The sequence below is a fragment of the Kogia breviceps genome, chromosome 2, assembly GCF_026419965.1.
Source record: "Kogia breviceps isolate mKogBre1 chromosome 2, mKogBre1 haplotype 1, whole genome shotgun sequence".
NCBI lineage: Eukaryota > Metazoa > Chordata > Mammalia > Artiodactyla > Physeteridae > Kogia > Kogia breviceps.
Genome location: NC_081311.1, coordinates 132,480,413 through 132,503,235, shown reverse-complemented (window position 1 = coordinate 132,503,235; position 22,823 = coordinate 132,480,413). Strand labels below are relative to the sequence as shown.

General features: G+C 34.6%; 1 protein-coding gene across 14 annotated transcripts in view; it reads left to right on the top strand.

Moving 5' to 3' along the window:
- Window positions 1-22,823, top strand: part of KCNH7 (potassium voltage-gated channel subfamily H member 7) — a 455,266-nt gene that overhangs the window by 390,968 nt on the left and 41,475 nt on the right. For 11 of the 14 annotated variants that reach the window (XM_067026191.1, XM_067026192.1, XM_067026187.1 and 8 more), the window contains 2 exons: window positions 9,088-9,487; window positions 15,798-15,997. In XM_067026191.1, the coding sequence (XP_066882292.1) occupies window positions 9,088-9,487; window positions 15,798-15,997 (600 nt within the window). Of the gene's footprint in view, window positions 1-9,087; window positions 9,488-15,797; window positions 16,002-22,823 lie in introns of all 14 variants that reach the window. The other 3 variants (XR_010839123.1, XR_010839125.1, XR_010839124.1) reach the window with 1 other exon arrangement.

Here is a 22,823-nt window from a genome sequence, read left to right as displayed (position 1 = left end):
AGCACAGGAATTTGGGGTATGTGGTAGGGGGAAGTAGGTCTGCATCAAGGATAGCAAGTGGAGGGGTGGGTCTGGAAGGAGCATAAAGAATCAGCGATGAAACTTCCTGGTGGATGGACCTGGGGCTACCTTTCCCCAACTACAGCAACTGTTTACTTAAAATTCTGAAATATGTTAACCCAAATAAAGGGAGAGGGGGGCAGGTTGGGGGGCAAAAAGAGCTTTTTCTTCCTTTGACTCAGTATTAAAAGTGGACCAACCTGCCCAAAATGACAGGTCTGAGAAGTTTGATGGATGTCTTGGGTTTCTTGTGGATTGGCCCTTAGGGCTCCAAAAGACCATGACAAGTTATGGCTTAGGATTCACTCACTGACCCAAAAGATGTTCCCTCTCTTTGGCACACATTTCTTACCAACTGTCCTCCATGTGCTGGGACTCTTCTACCTCTATATCAGTGTTTCTCAACCACGTGTATCACAGGTGCCCTAGGATGAATCTATAGTTGGTTTTCTGCTACTGTCTGAAACTTATTTTGTTGAGTTTAACTTTATAGAATTTGCATTATGAAATCAGTAGGTATTTTGAATGTGTATTGTCAAAGGGTGTCTCCCTAGCCACCATCCCCACCCCACCCTATCCTACTTTAACAGTGTTCTGAAACTTGACAACTCACAGATCTCACAGGAAATGTTCAATTCCGTGAAGGGTCTGAGTACCCAATTTGAGAGACGTCACACGACAAGTGAGGTCCTCACTTGGTTCCACAGGGATCAGAGGTACAAGAGCAGATGCTGCGATCAGGTAGCAACACTCTGCTATGTAAGATGGTTGTCCAGGGATCCTTAGCAAGTGTGTATTAATTTGTTTAGATTATAAACAAAAGTAAAACATAAAATTTTAAATGTTATAGAAAACTTGTATCCCCCTCTCCCAAGAATATGTCTGTGAAAGTAGCCAAATTTGGGAAACACTGTTCTAAATGATTTTCTCTCTCTCCTTTTCCCCCACTCACTCTGTGAAAACTTCAGAATCCCTTATTGTGAAGGTTGTTCTAGAACTGCAAAATTAAGCTAATTTCCTTCTGTAGCCTCTAGTGTGAATGGTTAATTTCTTCTCTAATTAAAAAAAAGTACCCATGGATAACAACAACAACAAAAAAGAATCAACCAGGAAGGGTAACAAGACCAGTGATGGATTGGAGTACTTCACACATTTTTCAAGAGTGACAATGAAGATCCCCCTTTTACACACAAACTATATTATATAACTATAATCAGAATTTTCAGGATGTAATGATATTTCAGAATAAAATTTCCCCCAAAGTATATAATATACCATATTACAAGAGTATAAAAATATTCAGCATTCATTTTTGTTTCTGAGAAAAAAAGAAAAGAAATGCTTCCAGAGAAAAGAGATCTTACATTCAAATGGACTAATTTGGGAAGTTTCATCATATGAATATAAAAAAAAAAGAACCTCTTTGGATTTTGGCCCCCAAATTAAGTGACAAATTCTAAAATCATTGAGTTAGAGGTCACTCTGATGAGGGGTAATCTAGTCCAGGGTTTTTCAAACTGGGGTTTCATGGAGGTGCCCGAGAGTCTCAGAGGCCCTCAAAGGTTGACAGCAAGACAGGCTAATAAGACTCAGAACCATCCATCTCCACTATACGAAGAGTAGCTTGATTTTATCTGCTTTACTGATTAGAGTTTCAAGTAAATTTTCAATAATTTTAACAAGAATTGACCTAATTCATTTTGCCATTTCCAGAAAAGGTTATGGTAATTCCCTTCTCAAGTAGGTTCATTCATTCAATTAGCATTTATTGGAAAACTCCTAACTGCCAATGTACTAGACTCTGAGTTTATAGAAAAGTGTGAGATGAGGACCCCACTGCCTGAGAGCTTGCATCCTAGACTGGGAGAGCAGCGGATGAGCAGATAGAGTACTATCTGATAGCAGTTTTAATAGTACTATATTCAAGGGGACATGTGAGCATGGAAGGGGAAGTTTCTGATTACCAGTGGAAGTTTTCCAGGTAGAAAGGGTAGAAGGGTCATGCCCATTAGAGGCGTGGAACTATAAAGTGTTGGTTTCCAGCCCTATCAGAACTAACATAACAAATAATTTATAATGCCCCTTTCTACTATTGTTAAATAAAAGTCATAGATAATATAGCTTTCTTACATACATAATTTCACAAATATAATATATAATGCTCACCCTTAATATAAAGGAAAAACAAAAGAAATATTTATAGTAAAATACCTAGTAGAATATGTAAATGCTTCAGGCATGTCTGCATAAAAAGATATAATGAAGTTATCAGATGCTTGTACCTACTGATAATGAGAAAGTCCATATTTAAACAATAAATTCAATATTAAATGGGATATTGTTAGTTTTCTTTATATTTGCATTTAAATGAAGTGTTGCACAGATATGTGTGTGCTTATAAATGTATTGATATATATGTGTATACATGCATTTATACAGATATGTTTATATGCATATATTAATATTTAGATACCTAGAAACACTGTGACTGTGATAACTACAAATGTTTACTGATATAGCTGTGCTGTATACCATATAGTATACAAATACCACAAGACCTGTTGTCATTGAAAATGAATAGTGGCAATAACTGGGCTTGCCTATGTCATTAATATTAATATCTTCCTGATGCTAATGCCATCTGGACACACCAAGGAAAAGATTCTCTATTTCTTAATTTTTGCATCATCAAGCACCATGCCATCCGTAGCAAATTACCTCAATATCATTGATGCAAAGGAACAATATTATTGGTTCAGTCTCCAGAAAGTCAACTTTTCATTATCTGCCTCAAATTTTTCCAAAGTTTGATTCTCTGTGGCAAATTTTACTTTCAGAAATATTAGTAGTTAGAATCTAGAGCTCCCTGTTTAGTTACATGCTTCATTAAACTCTTCCTCCCCTGAAAATTAGTAGTATTCTTTTGATTAATTACTTGCTTTGTTGACCTCTCTCCTTTCACACTTCACTGCTATTTTTCATGAATTCTGAATTCAGGCAAGGCCTTTGACAGAAAGTTCTAATAGAAAAGAGGAGTTTCAGCTCACATTGATATGTTTGCTTCATTAGTCTGATAGATGAATCATGGAATGGATACAAGGAAAAACGTAGCAGTCCTCTGTATAGAAACTCTGATTATCTTGTCAGGATTCTTTCCGAACCTGATCTCTACAATAGTTGTCATTAGTTTGTCGGAAATGAATTTCTAAAACATTAGACATACTCATGTTCAAAGTTAAATGACAAAGAACATTTTGAAGACCTGCATGCATATATGTGTCTACACATAAAGTCTCTTATTAGATAGTTCTTGGGAATTAAGGCAGAAGTTTCCACTGGCTTGTATTTGAGGCTACTGGTCATGTCTCCAAAGAGCCATGAGAAGTAAAGACACACAGGATCCACAATGGAATAATTTTTGAACTAAGGAAATATAAGTGTATTCCATCAAAAAATTTTGCATTAAGTTCATCACTTATCCATTATTTACATGTGATCCACTGATAAAATTTGCTAAAGATGGCATAAGATACAGTTTTTGGTTAAATGTTTCCAGAACAAGTCAAATTCCAATTTTAAAAATATAACATAACATTCATAATTGTTTATTTATTGTAACATTTGCCTAATACTATTTAGAATCATTTGATAACCAGTTTTCCATGTTACTATAACTAAAGAGAAAGTGAGGTCAAATTGCAGCAAAATAGAATGTTAATTACAAAACGAAAGTGTCTTGACAGTAAAAGCTACTAAATAATGGAGGTTGTAAAATCTTTTTATTTATTATTTTTAAAATATTTATTTATTTGGCTGCATCAGGTCTTAGGTCTTTGTAGCGGCATGCAGGATCTTTTGGTGTGGCGCAGGCTCTAGAGCTCATGGGCTCAGCAGTTGTGGCGTGTGGGCTTAGTTGCCCTGTGGCACATGGGATCTTAGTTCCCCTACCAGGGATCAAACCCACGTCCCTGCATTGGAAGGTGGATGCTTAACCACTGGACCACCAGGGAAGTCCCTAAAATCTTCTTTTTAAAAGCCCATTTGTGGAGGAATTTGTGAGGTTTGGTACGGATTAAGAAAGGCTAAGCTACGTGTCCCCCCCCCCCGCAAGGTTTTTTACACACTCAAAAGATAGCTCTTTGATTGTAGTAGTGAATGTGTTTTAGAAATATTGAAATAGTGTGACTCAAGCTGAACAAAACAAATAGAAACTAGTTTCAATATTATTGAGTTTTATTGGGCAATTTATTGAATGATGAATACAAGTACCAGAACTTAGAGGGAATATAAATGAAATCTAAAATAAAACATGAGTGTGGAGTTATGAAATGTGTTACTCACTAAGTGTTCCCTTTTCCCCATTTGTAGCCAAATATTACTTGACAAAGAGGACAGAATGATGGATTAAGTAGAAAGTTTCAATGACAATTCATCCTAACAACCTGTAGGCAAAGCCAATGATCACATATTTCCTCATTTATAAAAGAATAATTCTATCCACTTACTATAGGCAAATATTTTAGAGAGTAAACCTCTGAAATAAAGCATTTTAAATGTAAGATATTTGAAAATGCTTACTAAAAAGAAATAATTATTTTTCAAAATTATTTTGAAAAATTCTTGAGCATGAGATTTTCTCTTATTGATGATGCTTTCTCAGTTTAACTGTAACCAAACTTATTCTTAAGTAGAGAGTTGTTTAATACTGATAAGAAATCACCTATTCTAATTTCAGCTCTTCAAAAAGAATCCCGCTTACATTAAGAGAGAATGCCTGAACTATTATGAATTGTCTAGTTTAAAAAAAAAAAAAAACCACATAGTTTTCTTGAGTCTGGGTCTATTATCTAACATACTGACAAAACTGTAGTTGTTTAGAGTATATATTTTTAATATAAAGTTCAGTTAAGAAAGTCATACTTAATAAAGGAAACTAACTTTTACCTCAATATAAAAAAAAGTACCTAGGGCTTTAATGAACTATGGATGTGGGTACATTTTTTAAAAATTGAAATTCGATGATATTCATCAGCTACTCAGAAATTTGAATAGTTAAATTTCCAGAGGAAGAATCATTTTACATTTTTTTGAAAATTCTGATAAAATGAAAGTCTTAAGCAGGCCTTCTTTACTGTGGCATTCAGGAAAAAAAGTTTGAAATGTCACTCAGTCACAGTGAAGTAGTTGAATTTTGAGATGGCATGGGCACTGATGAGGTGGAGAGTTGACCTATTAGAGTTTATTATTATCTCCTTTGCTATATATTCATGGGCAGGACTGGAAAACAGTTGACCTTGTTTCAATCTACTGCAAAATAGTTAATCATTTTCTAGATCTTATTTATTATCATGATGTCTTTATATTTCATAATAATGATTATACTTACCTCCAGTGAGCTTTTATGCCTTTTCAATCTCTACCAAAAGTAACAATAAAGACAATATTTGTCTACCAGTGAAAAGGTCAAGAAATACCACCTAGGGGCTTCCCTGGTGGCGCAGTGGTTGGGAGTCCACCTGCCGATGCGGGGGACACGGGTTCGTGCCCCAGTCCGGGAGGATCCCACATGCCGCGGAGCGGCTGGGCCCGTGAGCCATGGCCGCTGAGCCTGCGCGTCCGGAGCCTGTGCTCCGCGACGGTAGAGGCCACAACAGTGAGAGGCCTGCGTACTGCACAAAAAAAAAAAAAAAGAAAGAAAGAAAGAAATACCACCTAAAAGAAACTTCTTTACCTCTACAATTTAAAAGTTGTTGTCATTAGTTTGAGGATAGTTTTATTTCTATTTTCAAAAAATGAAAAAAAGAAACGAAGGTAGATTTTCTTATGTCTGGATATTACATGAAATTAGATATACTGTGAGATAACCATGCATTCTGAAGATATTCTAATCAGCCAACAACTACAATTATAAGGTAGTTGTTGGTCCCATTTTTGACTTGCAGATAATACAAAGATAGTAGGTCGTTGAACTAAACTATGGAGACTAACAGTCTCCAACAAATCTGAAAGAGGAGATGGATCATTTTTTAGTCTACTTTTTCTGAGATTTTGGTGCAATCACTTCTCTCTATTGTGTAATCTGGGGCAAAATGCCTTAAATCTTTAAAGAGACATTTAAAGAAGAAGAAGAAAGAGTTATTGCAAGCCTAAGTGTCATCTACAAGATGTGCTGTTTACACCTGTAGCTAAGGAAGAATGCCCAGGCATGTTAGCAGCATCTTGATAACAACAGAAAAAAAGCCCAAGTCATTTGTCACGTTGTCAAACTAGCATATGTAGTTATGCTTGGGTACATGTTACAGAATCACAAGAGAATGCCTTTGACCGTTGAGGTGAATATTCATTCATCCTTATGATGCAGCTGAAAGTAATCTCTCCCCCGGACCCTTACACTCTCCCTCTCCCTTTTCCTTTCCGTCTCCCTCTCCTTCTGCAGTTATTTTGTGTCAGCTGGCTTGAGACTTCAACATGTACCTTATTTCTTAAACGTTTTTGGTCCAGAAAAGAGGTCATTTGTGTGTTATTATATATTATATTTATTTATCTTAACTTACTGTCATCTAGGTTTCACCTCATTGTGACATAACTCTAGAAGAAACACCAGAGGTTTCTTTGGGGGGAAGGCAAAAAGAAGGAAAGTGGCATATACAGCAGATTTGATTCCTTTTCTTTTCATAACGTCATTTTACTCTACCATCTTTGCAGCCAGAAGAGTCATTGGTACTTTTTATCACAATATGTTATTAAAACAGCTCATTTGTTTTGAAGCATTTCTCTTCGTTAACCAAATACCTATAGAAATGTCATTATATGTGATTTATTTTGAGGTTCAGAAATATTGTTCCAATGAAAGGCAGTTTTGATAATAAATCAAATAATAATAACCCTCAAATATTTCTGATTTCTCAACACAAGTAAATAGATAACAAAGCTAGGAGGAAAAATAAACATGCAAACTTAAGCTGTGAAATGTAGAATTGGAGTTACGCTGAACCAGGGTGATTTCTGTTACCAGAGTCTGAGTAGTCAATGAATTTAGATGACGTTCTTGTCTTTAAAAATCCCTGCAATTTCCATAGGGGGCTGAATGACCAGTGTCCAAAAGCCTCCATGTGAAATTCCAGATATCAAAGTAACACGTTTGGAAAATATGTAGCTCTGTCAACCCATTTTACAAAATAAAGTTCCTGCTTAGTGATGGAAGCGAAAGTGTGTGGGATATTCAAATAAAAACACAGTTAAAATTTACTGGGTATTACCTACAACCCTAGAAGGAGTTATTATTATGCCCATTTACAGATGAAGAAATTGACACTTACGGATTAAGTAAATAACTTGTCCAAGGTGACACACTGGTATGGAAGCAGAATTTCAGACCTAAGTTTGTTCTGAAGTTCTAACTCATAACTGCTAAGCTGAAACACTGACAATACAAATAGTGGAAAGTTGACATCTCTCCCAGGAAAACATCTCATACTCACTTAAACTCACCATTCATTCTTTGAAGAGATATAATTTTAAATTTGTGATGAAGAAAACACTGTTTCCCTTATTGCACCCTGAAAAATAATAACTCAGCTTTGGAAACAGAGAAGACTCACCTCTCCACCCATCCCTAAATGAGCAAAGACCAGAATCCAATTGTGATAAGAACATCTCAACTACACAAGCTCCTCTCATCTCTAGAGGATTCGAATACTAACTGAAAAGAAGTCAGGGGAGACTGAGAAATCTTCCCTTCCCTTCTGACCTCTCTGGCACAAGAAAAAAAAAAAAAAAAAAAAACTGTAACACTTATTATAGAATGTTAATGAAAATATTTTCTTGATATTTAGAGCTCTTTTTCCACCAAGTCTATATGAAGATATAGGGTGATAGTTATACCACATACTATTTCTTTAATTAAAATATGTGTTCTTAACACAGATGGATGTACTTTGAGAAATAAACACCAACAATAAACACATAAGATGACTCAATAATTGATAGGTAAACACCATGTAACTATGGAATAATTATATGCCCTGTGAATTATATAGTACTTACAGTTGACATTATTTAGGAAACCCAAGAAATGAACTTGTAATTTGTACTTATCAGATTTCAAATCCAAACAACCAGTTAAGTATCCTGTTATTATATAGAAGTGTCCTACCATTAGATACCTGGTCAGTAATAATCGTGCAATTAGTTACACATATCATACCCCAAAGCAAAACACATAATATCATTGGGATGTCAAGAAACAATTGATCAATTCAACACATTTAGGAAGAAAAAATGAATTTAAATATAGTACTTCATGCATGCATGCAGTCATCCAATAAGTTTCCCAGTTGCCTGCTTGACCGGCTCCTTCTCATTATTCAAACCCTTCTAAACTCTAATGTCAGCCCCTCAGCAAGATTCTCTTTGGTCTTCCTTTCTAAAATGGTCCCCATCCCAACCCAAGCCCCTGAACACCCTCTATCATATCACTCTGTTTTACTATCATCATCACACTTTTCACTCTCTGAAATGATCGTATTCTTTGTTTATTTTAAAAATATGTATCTCTCCCCAACAGACAGTAGCCCTTGTTTCACTTCATAAGACACTTTGTCTAGTAGATAAATGTCTTTTTCTATTATAAAAGTAACCATGACTGTTTGTTCAATACTATAATCCCAGTGTGTGGCCCTTGGTAGGCCCACCAGTAACACTCTGGAATGTTTGTTGGTGAATGAATGATTTACTGAGTATTCATTATGTGCTAGGCATGTGATTAGAGCATGAAACCAAGCAGATAGAGTCTCTGTCCCATAAGTCTTCCATGCCAAGATACTGAATTAATGTACTACAGACTTTCAAAGTACTTTCCAAAGCAGGTGTAAAATTTTTTAAAAAAAGCTAACCTTAATACTTAATTCAAATAGTCATCTTCAATGCTACCATATTGTTGTAACTTGTTTCTACTTACTTTGCTTCACGGGAACATAACTGAATTGTTTACCAACTGTTTCTGACCATGCACATTTATTTCCACAGACAACAACATTAATTGGTCTTTTGAAGACAGCTCGACTCCTTCGTCTTGTGAGAGTGGCCCGAAAACTTGATCGATATTCAGAATATGGGGCTGCTGTTCTAATGCTCTTAATGTGCATATTTGCCCTGATTGCTCACTGGCTGGCTTGCATTTGGTATGCGATTGGGAACGTAGAAAGGCCCTACCTGACTGACAAAATCGGATGGTTGGATTCCTTAGGACAACAAATTGGGAAACGTTACAATGACAGTGACTCAAGTTCTGGGCCATCCATTAAAGACAAATATGTCACGGCACTATATTTTACCTTCAGCAGTTTAACGAGTGTAGGATTTGGGAATGTGTCGCCTAACACCAATTCGGAGAAAATCTTTTCAATTTGTGTCATGTTGATTGGCTGTAAGTAGATTTCTCTTTTGTTATCTATTAGGATAAAATAATATCAGAAAATTGATATCTCTAGAACATTCAGAATAAGGCAAAGAAAAAAATTACAGAAAGTTGTAGAAATAATGGGATTAAATATATGGGTATTATATTCTATCAGATCTGATTCTCTCTGTGAAGGGGAGACACCAAAGGTCTTTCATGACCTCAGGAGCATAAAACTGGAATGACATGGATCTTGGGATTCAGGAACTGAGACTTGCAGTTCACGTTTACTGATGTGAAAACATGTCTGTAATTTACTACTAATGGTTATTTTCTGTTTCAAGCTGAGGCCACATTAGAATGGGAAAGACTAGCTTACATTTATGTATCTATAGATATAGATATATAAATATCACCCTACTAATTATAATGTAAGCTAACCTTTCATATATATATGTATACATATGCACATACATACAGATATATATATATTTTCCCCCGTCATTGACTAAAAATTCCTTTCCCTGTGACATTATGTCAAGGACCTAAGTGACTGCCCTTCACCCTACAATGGGTAATGATATGAGCATCAATTTATAAGGTATAGGCTTTGGAATAAGAAAAAAATTCTGTGTAACACTAAAGATGCTTTAATATTAATATATTTTTTAAAAAATCACACTGTGGAACCACTAAAGATAACCTTGCTGATAGCAGGCAGCGGTTGACAAAAGCATGATGGATTCTTAAAGCTTGAAAAAGAGCATCATCCCTAGATTGCATACAAATTTGAAAGTAGATCCAGAGTTAATTTTTAAATGTTAACATGTTGTCTAATAAAATGTGCTTAGATAAGCTTTATTTATGAAACTTAAATAGATTCACCCAGTTTATTGTTCACTGTATTTAAAATTTACTTTTCATATATGTGTCTTGGTGTTTTTATTTTAGTAAGATTGTATAGACAGATAACATTCTATTTAAATAACTCAAGATATTCTGCAAATTCAGACTAAGTCTTGCCACAAACACAAAAGTAGAATTGCACTCAGAAGGAAATGGAAGTGAGGCCCACTTGAAAAAATAGAAAAATTCATTCCAGAGAGACTGAATCTTTCAGAACAGACACAGTCCCACTCTGTGATTGAAACTGCCAGTTAATCCTTTATAGTGGTTATCAATTTCAGTGGCATTGGTAACAAAAAAAGAAAAGAAAAAAGTCTGGCTTTAATTATTTATACACCTGTATAGAAAATATATATATATATATGTATACTCTTTTTAAAGAAAACAGAACTTGCATCTTGAAACTTAGAATTTGCAAGGAAGAATTTTTTAAGTGTATTGAAGTTTAACGTGTTCACCACTTAAGAATCCTTACCTCTTGTGAGGATTAAGTGAAATACATAGTGCTGTTTATCATGTGAATTATTTTAAATTAAAGAGAACTCAGTTCTTTACTTGCTCGATACCCAATCTCTAATCCTTAAATCAGGGAATTATTGGCAGTTTTTATTCTTCCTTTATTCCTGTCTTTTTCCTCCCTCCCTCCCTCCCTTCCTTCCTTCCTTCTTTCCTTCCTTTCTGTCTTTCTGCCTTCTTTTTTAAAAGTGGCACTAGCCTATTTCTGTTGATTCTTTAGGAAGAATATTTGTTTCTTGCAGATGAATTCTATCTTTTAAGAAAAGAGAAAACACTTGTTAATTGGATAGACTAAGATACATCCATATTCCACATAATATCTTTTATTTGAATAGACTTGCTTGTACAAAACTTAATCAAAATGGGATTATGTAAAGCTTAGTGTCACACAGGAAAAAGTTTATAGATATTCCTAGAGAATTCTATCATGAGCTATTATGCCATAAAAGGTAAAATAAGACTAGAAACTTAGCATGCCTTGAAATTTTCTTAGCCATTTGATGTATATGTGTATATCTACACATGATATTTCCATTTAGATCCAACTATTAGAAAATGATTTGGTTTTCTCTATTTGGTTATATTTTTATACTAAGTACATATGCCTCAAGCCACATGAGTGGCTTGATTTAAACCTAAAAATAAAATATAATATCCAAAATATAATGTAAAATATTGTATATATACTACTGAACGTTAAAGTTGATATAGTCTAGTTATCAAGTTGAACTCTCATTATCCCTAAGCTTCTTTTAAACTAATCTTCATTCTAAAATAAAAATTTGGGGCTTCCCTGGTGGCGCAGTGGTTGAGAATCCGCCTGCTGATGCAGGGGACACGGGTTCGTGCCCCGGTCTGGGAAGATCCCACATACTGCGGAGCGGCTGGGCCCGTGAGCCGTGGCCACTGAGCCTGTGCATCCAGAGCCTGCACTCCGCAAAGGGAGAGGCCACAACAGTGAGAGGCCCGTGTACCACAAAAAATAATAATAATAATAATAAAAATAAAATAAAATAAAAATTTGAAGCCAAGTTGTAGAAAGCAAAGCAATGTACAATCCTTCTTACAGCAATATAACTCAAGGAAACTAAAAATTAAATATTAAAGCTATCATCTAATTAAATTCAATAACGCAAATACCTATAGATACATTTTTAAAAGCGTCTATTTGCAAAGACAGTCACCAATTGTGCTGCTGAATGTATAGGAGAATAGTAACCAGAGAATTCTTTTTAAAAATATACACATATACACAATTCAAGACAAAAAATAAAGAAAAATGTAAGCAGCCATTAAATAAATAGGAATACAAGCTATGCTCGCATATTTATATCTATGTGTTCTAATATATAAGTTTATATCTTTATTCAAATATTATATAATATATATAATATATATTATATATTATATAATATATATATTATATATTATATATATAATATATAATATGTACATTTAAATTTAAAAACACATAAATCAGTATCCAAAGGCAAATGTATTTCATCTCTGACCTGCTTGACAAACATCTTAGAAGAATTTCTTATTTTTATAACATGTAAAAAAAATTATTGGGTATCTGCTTTTAACCATGATGGAGTAACTGAAACCTTACCTACCATACCCCCATAATTTTTTTTTAAATAACAGAAAACTGAACAAAATATACAGGCATTTGGATTTCATCAAAATTAGTAACTTCAACTTTTCAAAGGACACTTTGAAAAGGAACAGGAAAATGATAGACTGGAAGAAAATATTCTCAATACTTAGATCTAAAAAAGAACCTTTATTCAGGATATATATCAAGAATTCTTACAACTCCATAATAAGACAACTCAATTTTAAAATGAGCAAGATTTTAAACGGACATTTCACAAAACAAGATATATTAGTGGCCAATAAATACATGAAAAGATGTTATTAGTCACCAGGGAAATGCAATTAAAACTCTGAGATGGTTAAAATAAGATAATACCAAATGTTGGAAAGGTTGTGGAACAACCGATATTCTCAAATATCGCTGGTAGGAATGTGAAATCACACCATCTTTGGGAAATACTTTGGCAGTTCCTTATAAAGTTAAACATACCACACAGATCAGCAGTCCTATTCCTAGATGTTTCAAAGGGAAACAAAAATATATGCCCACACAAAGACTTGTACACAAATGTTCATAGCAGTTTTATTCATAATAGCCAAAAACTAGAAACAGTGAGATTTCATCAACAGAAGAGATAAATGGACTGTGGTAGAGCCATGTGGTGCAAATCTACTCATCAATTAAAAAAAGAACAAACTACTGATACATGGCAAAACAGAATGAATTTCAAAAACAATATGCTGAGCAAAAAGAAATCAGACACATGAATATGTACATTATGATTCTATTTACATGAAATTCTAAGAAATGCTAACTAATCTGTGATGACATAAAGGAGCTCAGTGGTTGTCTAGGGTCAACCTAGAAACCAGTGGGCAGACAGCCAAGGGACACAGAGGAATCTTTGGGGGATGTTGAAAATGTTCTATATTTTGATTGTGTTAACAGAGGTGTATACATTTGTCAGCTAAGTGAGCTATACATTTAAAACAGATTCAGTTTGTTGTATCTAAATTATACATCACTAAAATTTATTTTTTTAAGTTAAATTTTTTTTAAGTTTGTGTACTAGATAGAAAAGCAAGTGTATTTGTTCTATCATCATGTTTCAGCTATTACCCAATGACCCTAAATTCATTAGTTTGGTGAGCATCTCAGATTTTGAGTGTGGTGTGCTGACATTTTAAATTATACCTGTTTTATTTTTATAATACTGCAACGTAAAGCAAACCATTCTGGCGAAGGAAGAATTTTCTATTAAGGAAAGCTAAACAAAATATTGAGTTGAAAGAAATGCCTATATAGTCTGCCAACTTGCTTTTGAGTCATATTTTATGCCAGTCGATGGGCATTAACTAAATAACGTATACAGAATATAATCATTTTGTGCTTCTCTCTGGCTTACAGACTTTAGCTCCATTTGCTTCCTAAAAAATAGAAAAAAAATGTATGCCTTCATTATAATTTAAAAAGCCATTAGCATAAAATTTCCTTAGAAAAATACACACTATTCATGTGTTCAACTATGTACTTAAAATCTAGATTTTTGCCATCCTGTCAATGAGTGGAAATATGTGTTTATGATCCAAACTAATGTTTGGTTCATTTTTATGGCAGTATGGAGTTAAAACCACAGTATTTATTAAAAACAAAATAAGAATGTTTTCCCTGACTCTTCTTTGCGTAATTATGTGGTTTAAGTAAAATAACTAGCACTGATTATGTGCCTTCTAATTAAATCAAGTGAAAATCTGTACTAACTAAACTATTTCCTGAGAACATGATAGGTACTTTGGACACCTAACAACAGGCATAAATATTTCCAACACTAAAATTAGGCAGAGTAGGATATATTTCTCACATGAATCTCCTTGAATCACAGAAATCCATTTCAGACAAGTATTGCTAACTCCCTTCTTAATCAACTATGCATTTACTCAAATTAGGCCCAGGTTTTGGTTTTCCCGCCCCCTGTGGAAGACACTACCTAAACAGCTTTTCTACCTTAAAGAGAATTACTGTCTTTCACAAATCCCAGTTCAGCCTCCCTATAGATTTCCCCAATTTTTATCCCTTTAAATAGATTAAAAATAAAGGGCTGCCTCTTTGTCTGGGACATTCTCTTACTTGGGACTTCTATGGTAAACAAGGACCATGCTAACCAAGAGACAGAAACAAGATGGAAAAGAAAACAAATGACCAAGAAGATAAGTCATTTTAAAACATAGACTGAATCTGGCCAACATCTACTTTAAAAATGATAAGTGTTTTATATAGGTAGTGATTTGTAAGACGTGTTGGGAAAATAGATATGTTGGTTGGATATTGTTGAAACAAACACTTCAAGGAGTTGTTGGGGTTTTTTTCCCACCCACTTGGTACCTTGCAGTTCCAGTGCCTTAAATGTGTGTTACCCCCTCTCTAAGTGTCTGACACATGTCCAAAGGTCAAGACATCATGTGACTTTCTGTACAGGATATAGTATTTTTCTTAGGATTATTAGAAACTAAATACAAATATAAAAAGAAAGACAAGGTGCTTAAAAAGCTTATGTTAAATCATAAATATTTAGCCCTGGAAGCTTTAAAAAGGGCATTCTAATTATTGAATGTTAGTATTTTTCTTCCCATAGATGAAAGAACAAAGAGGTATTCTATTTTTCTCTACAAAAAATAAAACTATATTCTCATAGTCTAAGCCAAAGATATCTGTTTCTCATATAGAAATACTGTAAAAATGAATTTTAATAGATTAAAAATTACATATAAATAAACATTCTAAGGAAACTGAGTTCCTTAAAACAATTTATTATTCCTTAGGAAATCCAAAATTTTCTGAATAATATTAAAATTTATAGTAGGTTTATAATATTGCAAGGTTAGGTTTGAGGCTGAGGTGGAGTTGTCACAATTTAAAAATTATAATTTTTACTCCACTTCTAGAAAACAGATCTGTGTGGTAACCCCATGACATACCTTCCTATTACATTACAAATGAAATGTTTATTTTAAACACATTTTATCTCTAGTCAATAGTCTAGGTTGGTTACAGGTTGATATTGTAAACAGTCTGAGTTTCTACTTGAATATATAGAGAATCCATGGTGAATTTGTATACTTTTCCTCCCCAGATTTACCATCAAAATTATAAATTTTACAACAGTATTGACTTGACTTCTTTGTTCCCCTAGGGCCAGTGGTAAACCCTCACAAATGGATTGAGATAATAAAAAATCTACATATTTGAGATTCTGACAAGATATAATATTCCCAAGTACAGTCTTTCCCCCATAACTTTGTTTTTTATCCAATCCAGCACTAATGTATGCAAGCATTTTTGGGAACGTATCAGCAATTATCCAAAGACTATACTCCGGAACTGCCAGGTACCACATGCAGATGCTGCGAGTAAAAGAGTTCATTCGCTTTCACCAAATCCCCAACCCTCTGAGGCAACGGCTTGAAGAATATTTCCAGCATGCATGGACTTACACCAATGGCATTGACATGAACATGGTACGTATTTCTGTTTTCCAAAACTGTAGCCCCTCAGGCGTTATAGCTACAGCCAAAATGGAAAAGCCAGTCTCACCAGCTTTGAACCCCTTGCTTTTGTTTCCCTCTCTCGGATGTTTATTTTCTCCCCTGGAGATAGTCTTTCATTCTCAATTCATGGCATTGCATGGTGCTATATCTAGTTACACTGTGTGGCAAAGGCATTATAACATGATGCAAACTGATATAACTGTGTGTGTTAGAGCTTCCACTTCTGGTTAGGGAGAGCATTGCTAAGTTGGGACTTGGTCTTTCACCACTTGGCTTAGCTGCCAGCACCCAAAAAGTAGGTGGACCCATGTGCAGTAAGACATTACAAGTAAACAATAATAACTATAATGCCCCCAAACAGAAATATTTTTTAAAAATAGGACATTTTGAGGATTTGTGGAAGAGGTTAAGGAGCTTAAGTATACCATAAACATTTTATAATAGGAAGTTTCATGTTTCTGTTAAGGACAATTTTTCTATATTTTAATCAATTAACTATGTGCCCTTTTACTGTACCTGGTTTAATGCATCTTTCCTTTCAAGGGGGAAATATGGATTCCTTCATAACTCTTAAGCAAATTCAACATCAACAATCACTTTTCATAACCCTTCCCTCCTTTATCAGTACTCAAAAATCAATACAACTAATAAGACTAATTGATCCAAAGAGCTTCTTTTATTATTAGGAGAATTGTATACATCTTTTTGACCGAGCTATTTGGCTATAGAGATTGATTACTAAAGATAAATTGTATGATAAATACAAGCTATATAGCATATCATAGACCTATTAAAAAAAGATTAGAATTATAGTACCTTCCCATCTATCTACTCCTCCATTGAGCAAGGATCCTGTTTCTAAAACTTCTTCAGAAAATGGAATCTTTAAAATTTAACGACATCAACAGCATGATACAATTTTTGCATAAGTGAGCCTATGCAATTTAGATTGACTTTTTAAAATTTGATCAGCAATATCCTAACAAAAAAGGTTCAAAATTAGCAGTTAAGGTACAGAAAGCATTGCAAATATTGCCCAGTTTGAAAGATATATTTTTATATGATGTTTATCATAGCTGTGCATGATTTATTTGATGGAGAAGTAAGGGCATGCCATTATAGAATTTTTAATTTGAAGAGCTAATCAATCAGCACATTTCATACAAAGCCATAACTGAATCCCATGAGTTATTTCTGATTATCCCAAAGTTACTTGTGAAAATTCACTTGATAAACTGATCTCACCAAGGTAACACTACTTTAATCTCATAAGAAAGTACCTACAAATTGGTCACTTTTATGTACTTCCATCCATATTATTGTTTAATGAAGATATCAGCATTCAGAAACTATTGGGGATTCTCTAATGCTGGGTTGGCTGAAGCAGTGTCAAGAATTTTTAATCAAAACACATGTCGCTCAATTTTGTTGTTCCATACTGCCAGATTATTTCAATAACCATAGTAAAAGAATTATTTATTTTACTTCCCCTCTCCATATAACTCTAGTTTCGTGACCATTTTTTTGTGTGATAAAGTCTATTTTGTGAAAACTATTTACCTTTCATTGTTTGACTCTATTACCTATGAATATGGTTTATATACCACTTGCCTATTTACAATGTACTTATGAAAGATTTATCTCTTTCCTGTCTGCTTCACACCTTAATACATGGAATCACAACACCCACCGGTAAGAACAGGAGGTATTTATATCCAATTTAATTCTCGTGTAAATTGTGGAGATCACCCTTGTTATCTGTCAGGTTTAGAGCTTGTTAAATGATTTCCAATGTTAGTTCTGATTTTTTTTGCATGATGTAGCAGAGGAAATACAAAGCAAAAAACTGGGAAAGATAACTTGGAAGAGGGCAAGAACAGAATAGAAATCCTTAACTTTAACAATGACTTGACCTCTAATAATGTTTATATAAAGTTTCCCTCTCCCCACAAAAAGTTACTTATCTGCCCCTTCCTTCACTCTGGTAAAGGTTATGGGTATACGGTTTGCATTAGATAACTGTCATAAAGAAAATGTCATTCTCTTTCATCATCCTCTATTTTCATGATGTAGGTGCTTTTCTTTCCTCTCATCTGCATGCCTGTCTCACATGATCCTGGAGTGTGAGAGCTCTAAACCATGTGCCACTAAGTCTTGCATGTGGTTTTGAGAGCTTGACTTTGCACGAACTTCTTGTTTGTACACAGTGTCTACATTTCTCATCTCGTGACTGCAATGTGAGTAAAAAATCAAAGTGCAACATAACTCTGAAAACTCAGCAAATGGAAGATGCTTGCTAATTAAGAACAACGTGCAAAAGAAAGTTGATTAGAATAAAGCAACTGTACTCTTAAGACTACTGAGAGGTTAAAAAAAAAAATCTAAGTGGATTTTTTTACCTCTAACAGCACATCGTTAAATCTCTGTGTCTTGTTAGTTTATTGTTAACTAAATTGTAATTTAATAACAATTTAAAGTGATTTAACTTTATGTATTGTGATACATAAAAGTACATCAAACTGTTGTATTTTGCATCAGCATTCCATGTTATTTCATTTAAGTATAACCTTAAATATAATTTCTCATGAAACATTTCAGGTCATATTTGCTGTTTAACTATGTCCAAATGAAGTATAAGATGTTCAGTCACACTCTATTAATTGACCTAAAATTATTTTTCATAACCCAAAATATTTGATTCCTTGATAGATCACAAAACATAAGAAAGAACTGTAGCCACATTCCTTATTCCATAAGAAAGAATATGTAGGCATATTTCTTATTCCCTACATCTTTTGCTTTCTGTGAAACAGCTATTACCAGAATGTTCCAGAGCCAAAAGCATTCTGGGAACACTTATGGGCGTCCTTTCAGTTGAACCAAATAGTTCAGGTTGCAAAAGGAAAGGGGTCAGGATAATGAAGCTAGTGAAAGGAAGGTTTTCTTTTGCATATTATGTCAGGCTTAGGAGTAGGAAGAAATAGCTCAAAAATGTCCATAGGTCAAGTTCGGAAAATCCTTTCCCTTCTGCAATACTTTCTCAGATTAGGACTGAAAGCATCTCAACAAATTTCCCCAAGTTAAAGCTTTCTTATAACCCAAGCTGAAACTTTCAGACATTATCCAACAGTGATTTTAGTTACAACATTGCCAAACACAGAAAATCACCTTCCATGTCGTTGTAGAATCGAGCCATGCACACAGAGGAGCATGGCTTGAATGAATAAAGGCACCAATAACCATGGTCTATCCATCATTCTGGATGGAGAGAAATAAATCACTTATGACAGAAACTACTCCATAATTTTAAATTATATTTGCATGGAAGAAAAGCCTTTATGAACATTCAATGAAAAATGTTATACCTTACCTAAAAATGCCCCCCTAGTAATGCTTGAATAATAGAAAAAAATACAGAATAAAAATTCAGAAGACCCAAGTACTAGCTCTCAATATGCCACTTTTCTTGGACAAGTCACTTAACCTCTCTGCAATTTCATTAAACATGTCATTTTCAAATAGTTTTAAAGTGCCAAAACTGCCTTTGCTAAATGTGTAAAACAATTATCATGAGAGTTTTTCTGCTTGAGGATGTAGAGTCTAACCTACCTGCTGCCTACTCTCCTGCTCCCTCTTGAGTCTCCTTTATGGAACATTTGATTCTGCTTCGAATATTATTCAAAAACCACAGAACTCGGGGCTTCCCTGGTGGCACAGTGGTTGAGAGTCCGCCTGCCGATGCAGGGGACATGGGTTCGTGCCCCACTCCGGGAGGATCCCACGTGCCGCGGAGCGGCCGGGCCCGTGAGCCATGGCCGCTGAGCCTGCGTGTCCGGAGCCTGTGCTCCGCAATGGGAGAGGCCACAGCAGTGAGAGGCCCGTATATCGCAAAAACAAAACAAAACAAAACGAAAAACCACAGAACTAAATGAGTGGTAGAACTGTGAAGGCAGAGAACCCAGGGGGATCATTTCAGGTAAAGACAAGGACAGGAATAGAGGCACATATTTGTGACATCCAGGGCAGAATTAAGGCAGGTAATCCAGAAACAATTTTGTTTAATTTATTTTAGGAAGAAAAGGGAACAATTGAGTATTTTTTTTAGTCTGGGACATTAATGGAGAAAAATTGGGGAAACAGTTGTAGAAAGGAGTTGGAATAAGAACCTAGAAAGAGAAATAAATTCTTCAGCAAGGCAGATAGGTGAGGTTTCCTTAAAGATAAGCAGGAGAGAAAAGAAAGATGGTGACGGCATTGGTTTTGAGGAATAAAGGGAAAGACTCAGTGGCACTTTTACTACATGGTCCAGTCTCCTTGATCAAGCAGAGACTAAATGAATTCCTCAGAAAGGAGAAGGTGTAGGGTAGGAGAAGAGTTGAACAAGGGAGAACTTTTAGAGATTTCAATCAAGAGTCAACCTAGTTGGCTAAAATTGCTTAGAATCCCAGTAGGACTCTGAGTGACAAAACATACACTTATAATGGACCCAACAAGCAAAGCCAATCAAAATGGAAAGGAAAGTAATGAAGAATGACATATTGTTTAATAGAAATTCCTACTTCACGAGGCTGATGTTATTTCTAAGGAGCATTTTAATAAAAATCTGATTTCATTTCCTTCCATGACTCTTTTCCTTCTCCTCTGTTATCTGCTAACTCTGACTACTGACCATAACTACTACTACTAACTGCTTACTACTACTAACTACTATCTATTTAACTAGTAACTACTAATATTAACCTGCATCTACAATCTAACTCTACTCCATCAAAAATTTTGTTGCATCCATTCTCTATACTGATTTAAATAACTTCATCTGTGCCAGACCTTCACATTCAAATACATTCCACTCATGTCCTGTTTTGATACACCATAGTGAAATGTAATTTCAAGCTCTTTCAGTATGTCCAATTAAGCAACTCAGATAAAATAATCCTTGTGACATTAAACCCCATAGGAAATATAAAGCAAAATTTATAAAATAGTATGGCTTGTCTCTACCATAATATTTTTATCCCCCTTTACCTTTTTCTAATGACCCTTATATACTGAAGTTGATAAATACAATGAAAAACCTTTGACTAGTTCATCATAGAGCTAAAATAAAATGACTACAAATATGATACCCTTCATGTCTGACCACCCCTCCAATGGGGACCCTGTTTTCAAGAAATCTTCAGAAAATAAAATCACTCATGTTTAAAGATATCAACAACATAATACAATTTTTGCATAGGTGAGCCTACAATTTAGATTGAAATTTTTTATTTCACCAGTAATAGTTTAACAATAAAACATCGGTTCAAAATTAGCAGTCCCTTGAGGTACAGAAAGCTTTACAAATACTGCCTAATTTGAAAGACATACGCTTCTTCTCTACACTTAGGTCCAAATGGCCTAACAAGTAAATCCACCCATTTAAAAAGGGAGCGTGGAGATTGGCAAAAAACTGCACTTAAATGATAATGACCCTGAGGATTGGTGACATAGTTTTCTGTAAAGAAATACTTAGTTACTACTTAGGAGTGGAATTAAAGTAATGCTGTTTACAATGCACCTTAAAAGATGTATTCATCTCCATGCTGATTAGTTGATAGGAATTGCCTGGCTCTGCAAAAACTGGATAGGTAGTAAAATTTTGCACTCACAAGAAATCTACTATTAACACACATACTTACCAACTAACTGTAGCCAGCACCTGAACCACAGGTGCTTAAGAAAGGGCAAGTCACATGTCCTTCCTATTTTTCCCCAAGGCTATTTATCCTAAAGTCTCAAAAATGCCACAGAACACAAGAAATACCATCTGGAGCCTCCTGACATGAACAATGTCAAGCTTAAGACAAGCATCTGGTATTTTCAGGTTAAAATTTGTATATGCTCAATCATGATTCACAAATGATGATGGTCACTTCAGCCTGGTCTCCAACCATCAACAAGAAAGACTTATTTACATCTGACACCGTGCTGTTTTAATGCAAGGCAAGTTCATCAACAGTGGGATCTGATCTTTAGCCATTCCTGAGTCAAGAAAAAAATGACAGCATGGTCTGGGGCTTTACACATGAAAAAGAGTCATTGCAGAAATACCATGCTGAACACACTTCATACCAGGCGATGAACACACTTCTATCCTTCAGTGTCTCCATTTGTTAATAATGTTCCTCTCACAGTAGTAGGATGGTAGAAATGATATCTCAAGTTGTTTTTCAACTTTTAAAAATTATGGTACTATTCAAACAGGACTCGAGTGCAATTTCTTATGCTGAAGAGTGTGATGTGTTTCCAAATACTTTCTTTGGAGTAGTAGAAGCACAGGAGTAATTCAAGCTCAATTCAGTTTAGGATCAATTAATACTCAACACAGGTTTAGCCAGTAATAAAAAATAGAGACATCAAAGTTCACTTTTAAAATATTCTTTGGAAATATGAATTTAGGTCCATTAAATTAAAATATTAGAGAAACTCAGCACTTATCAAACCTAATAAAATCAAACCATTCACAATTTCTCCCAAAATAAAAGTCCAATATTTACTTTAGTTAAAGAATTTTCTGAGACGTTACCAATAGTCTGAGGATTTATACTGAAAATAGATATGTAAAGTTCCACCCAATATGCCAGATATTTTTAATCATTTTTTAAAGGTGAAAATAAGCACAAGTAGTTCATCTAATCCAATTGATTATATAGCCTTAAGGCATCAGAGTCAGGAAAAGTACATATATTTTAATTGTTTTTCTTGGTTTAGACATATTGCTATCCATGGAATTGAATGTGGATGGAAAAATATATAT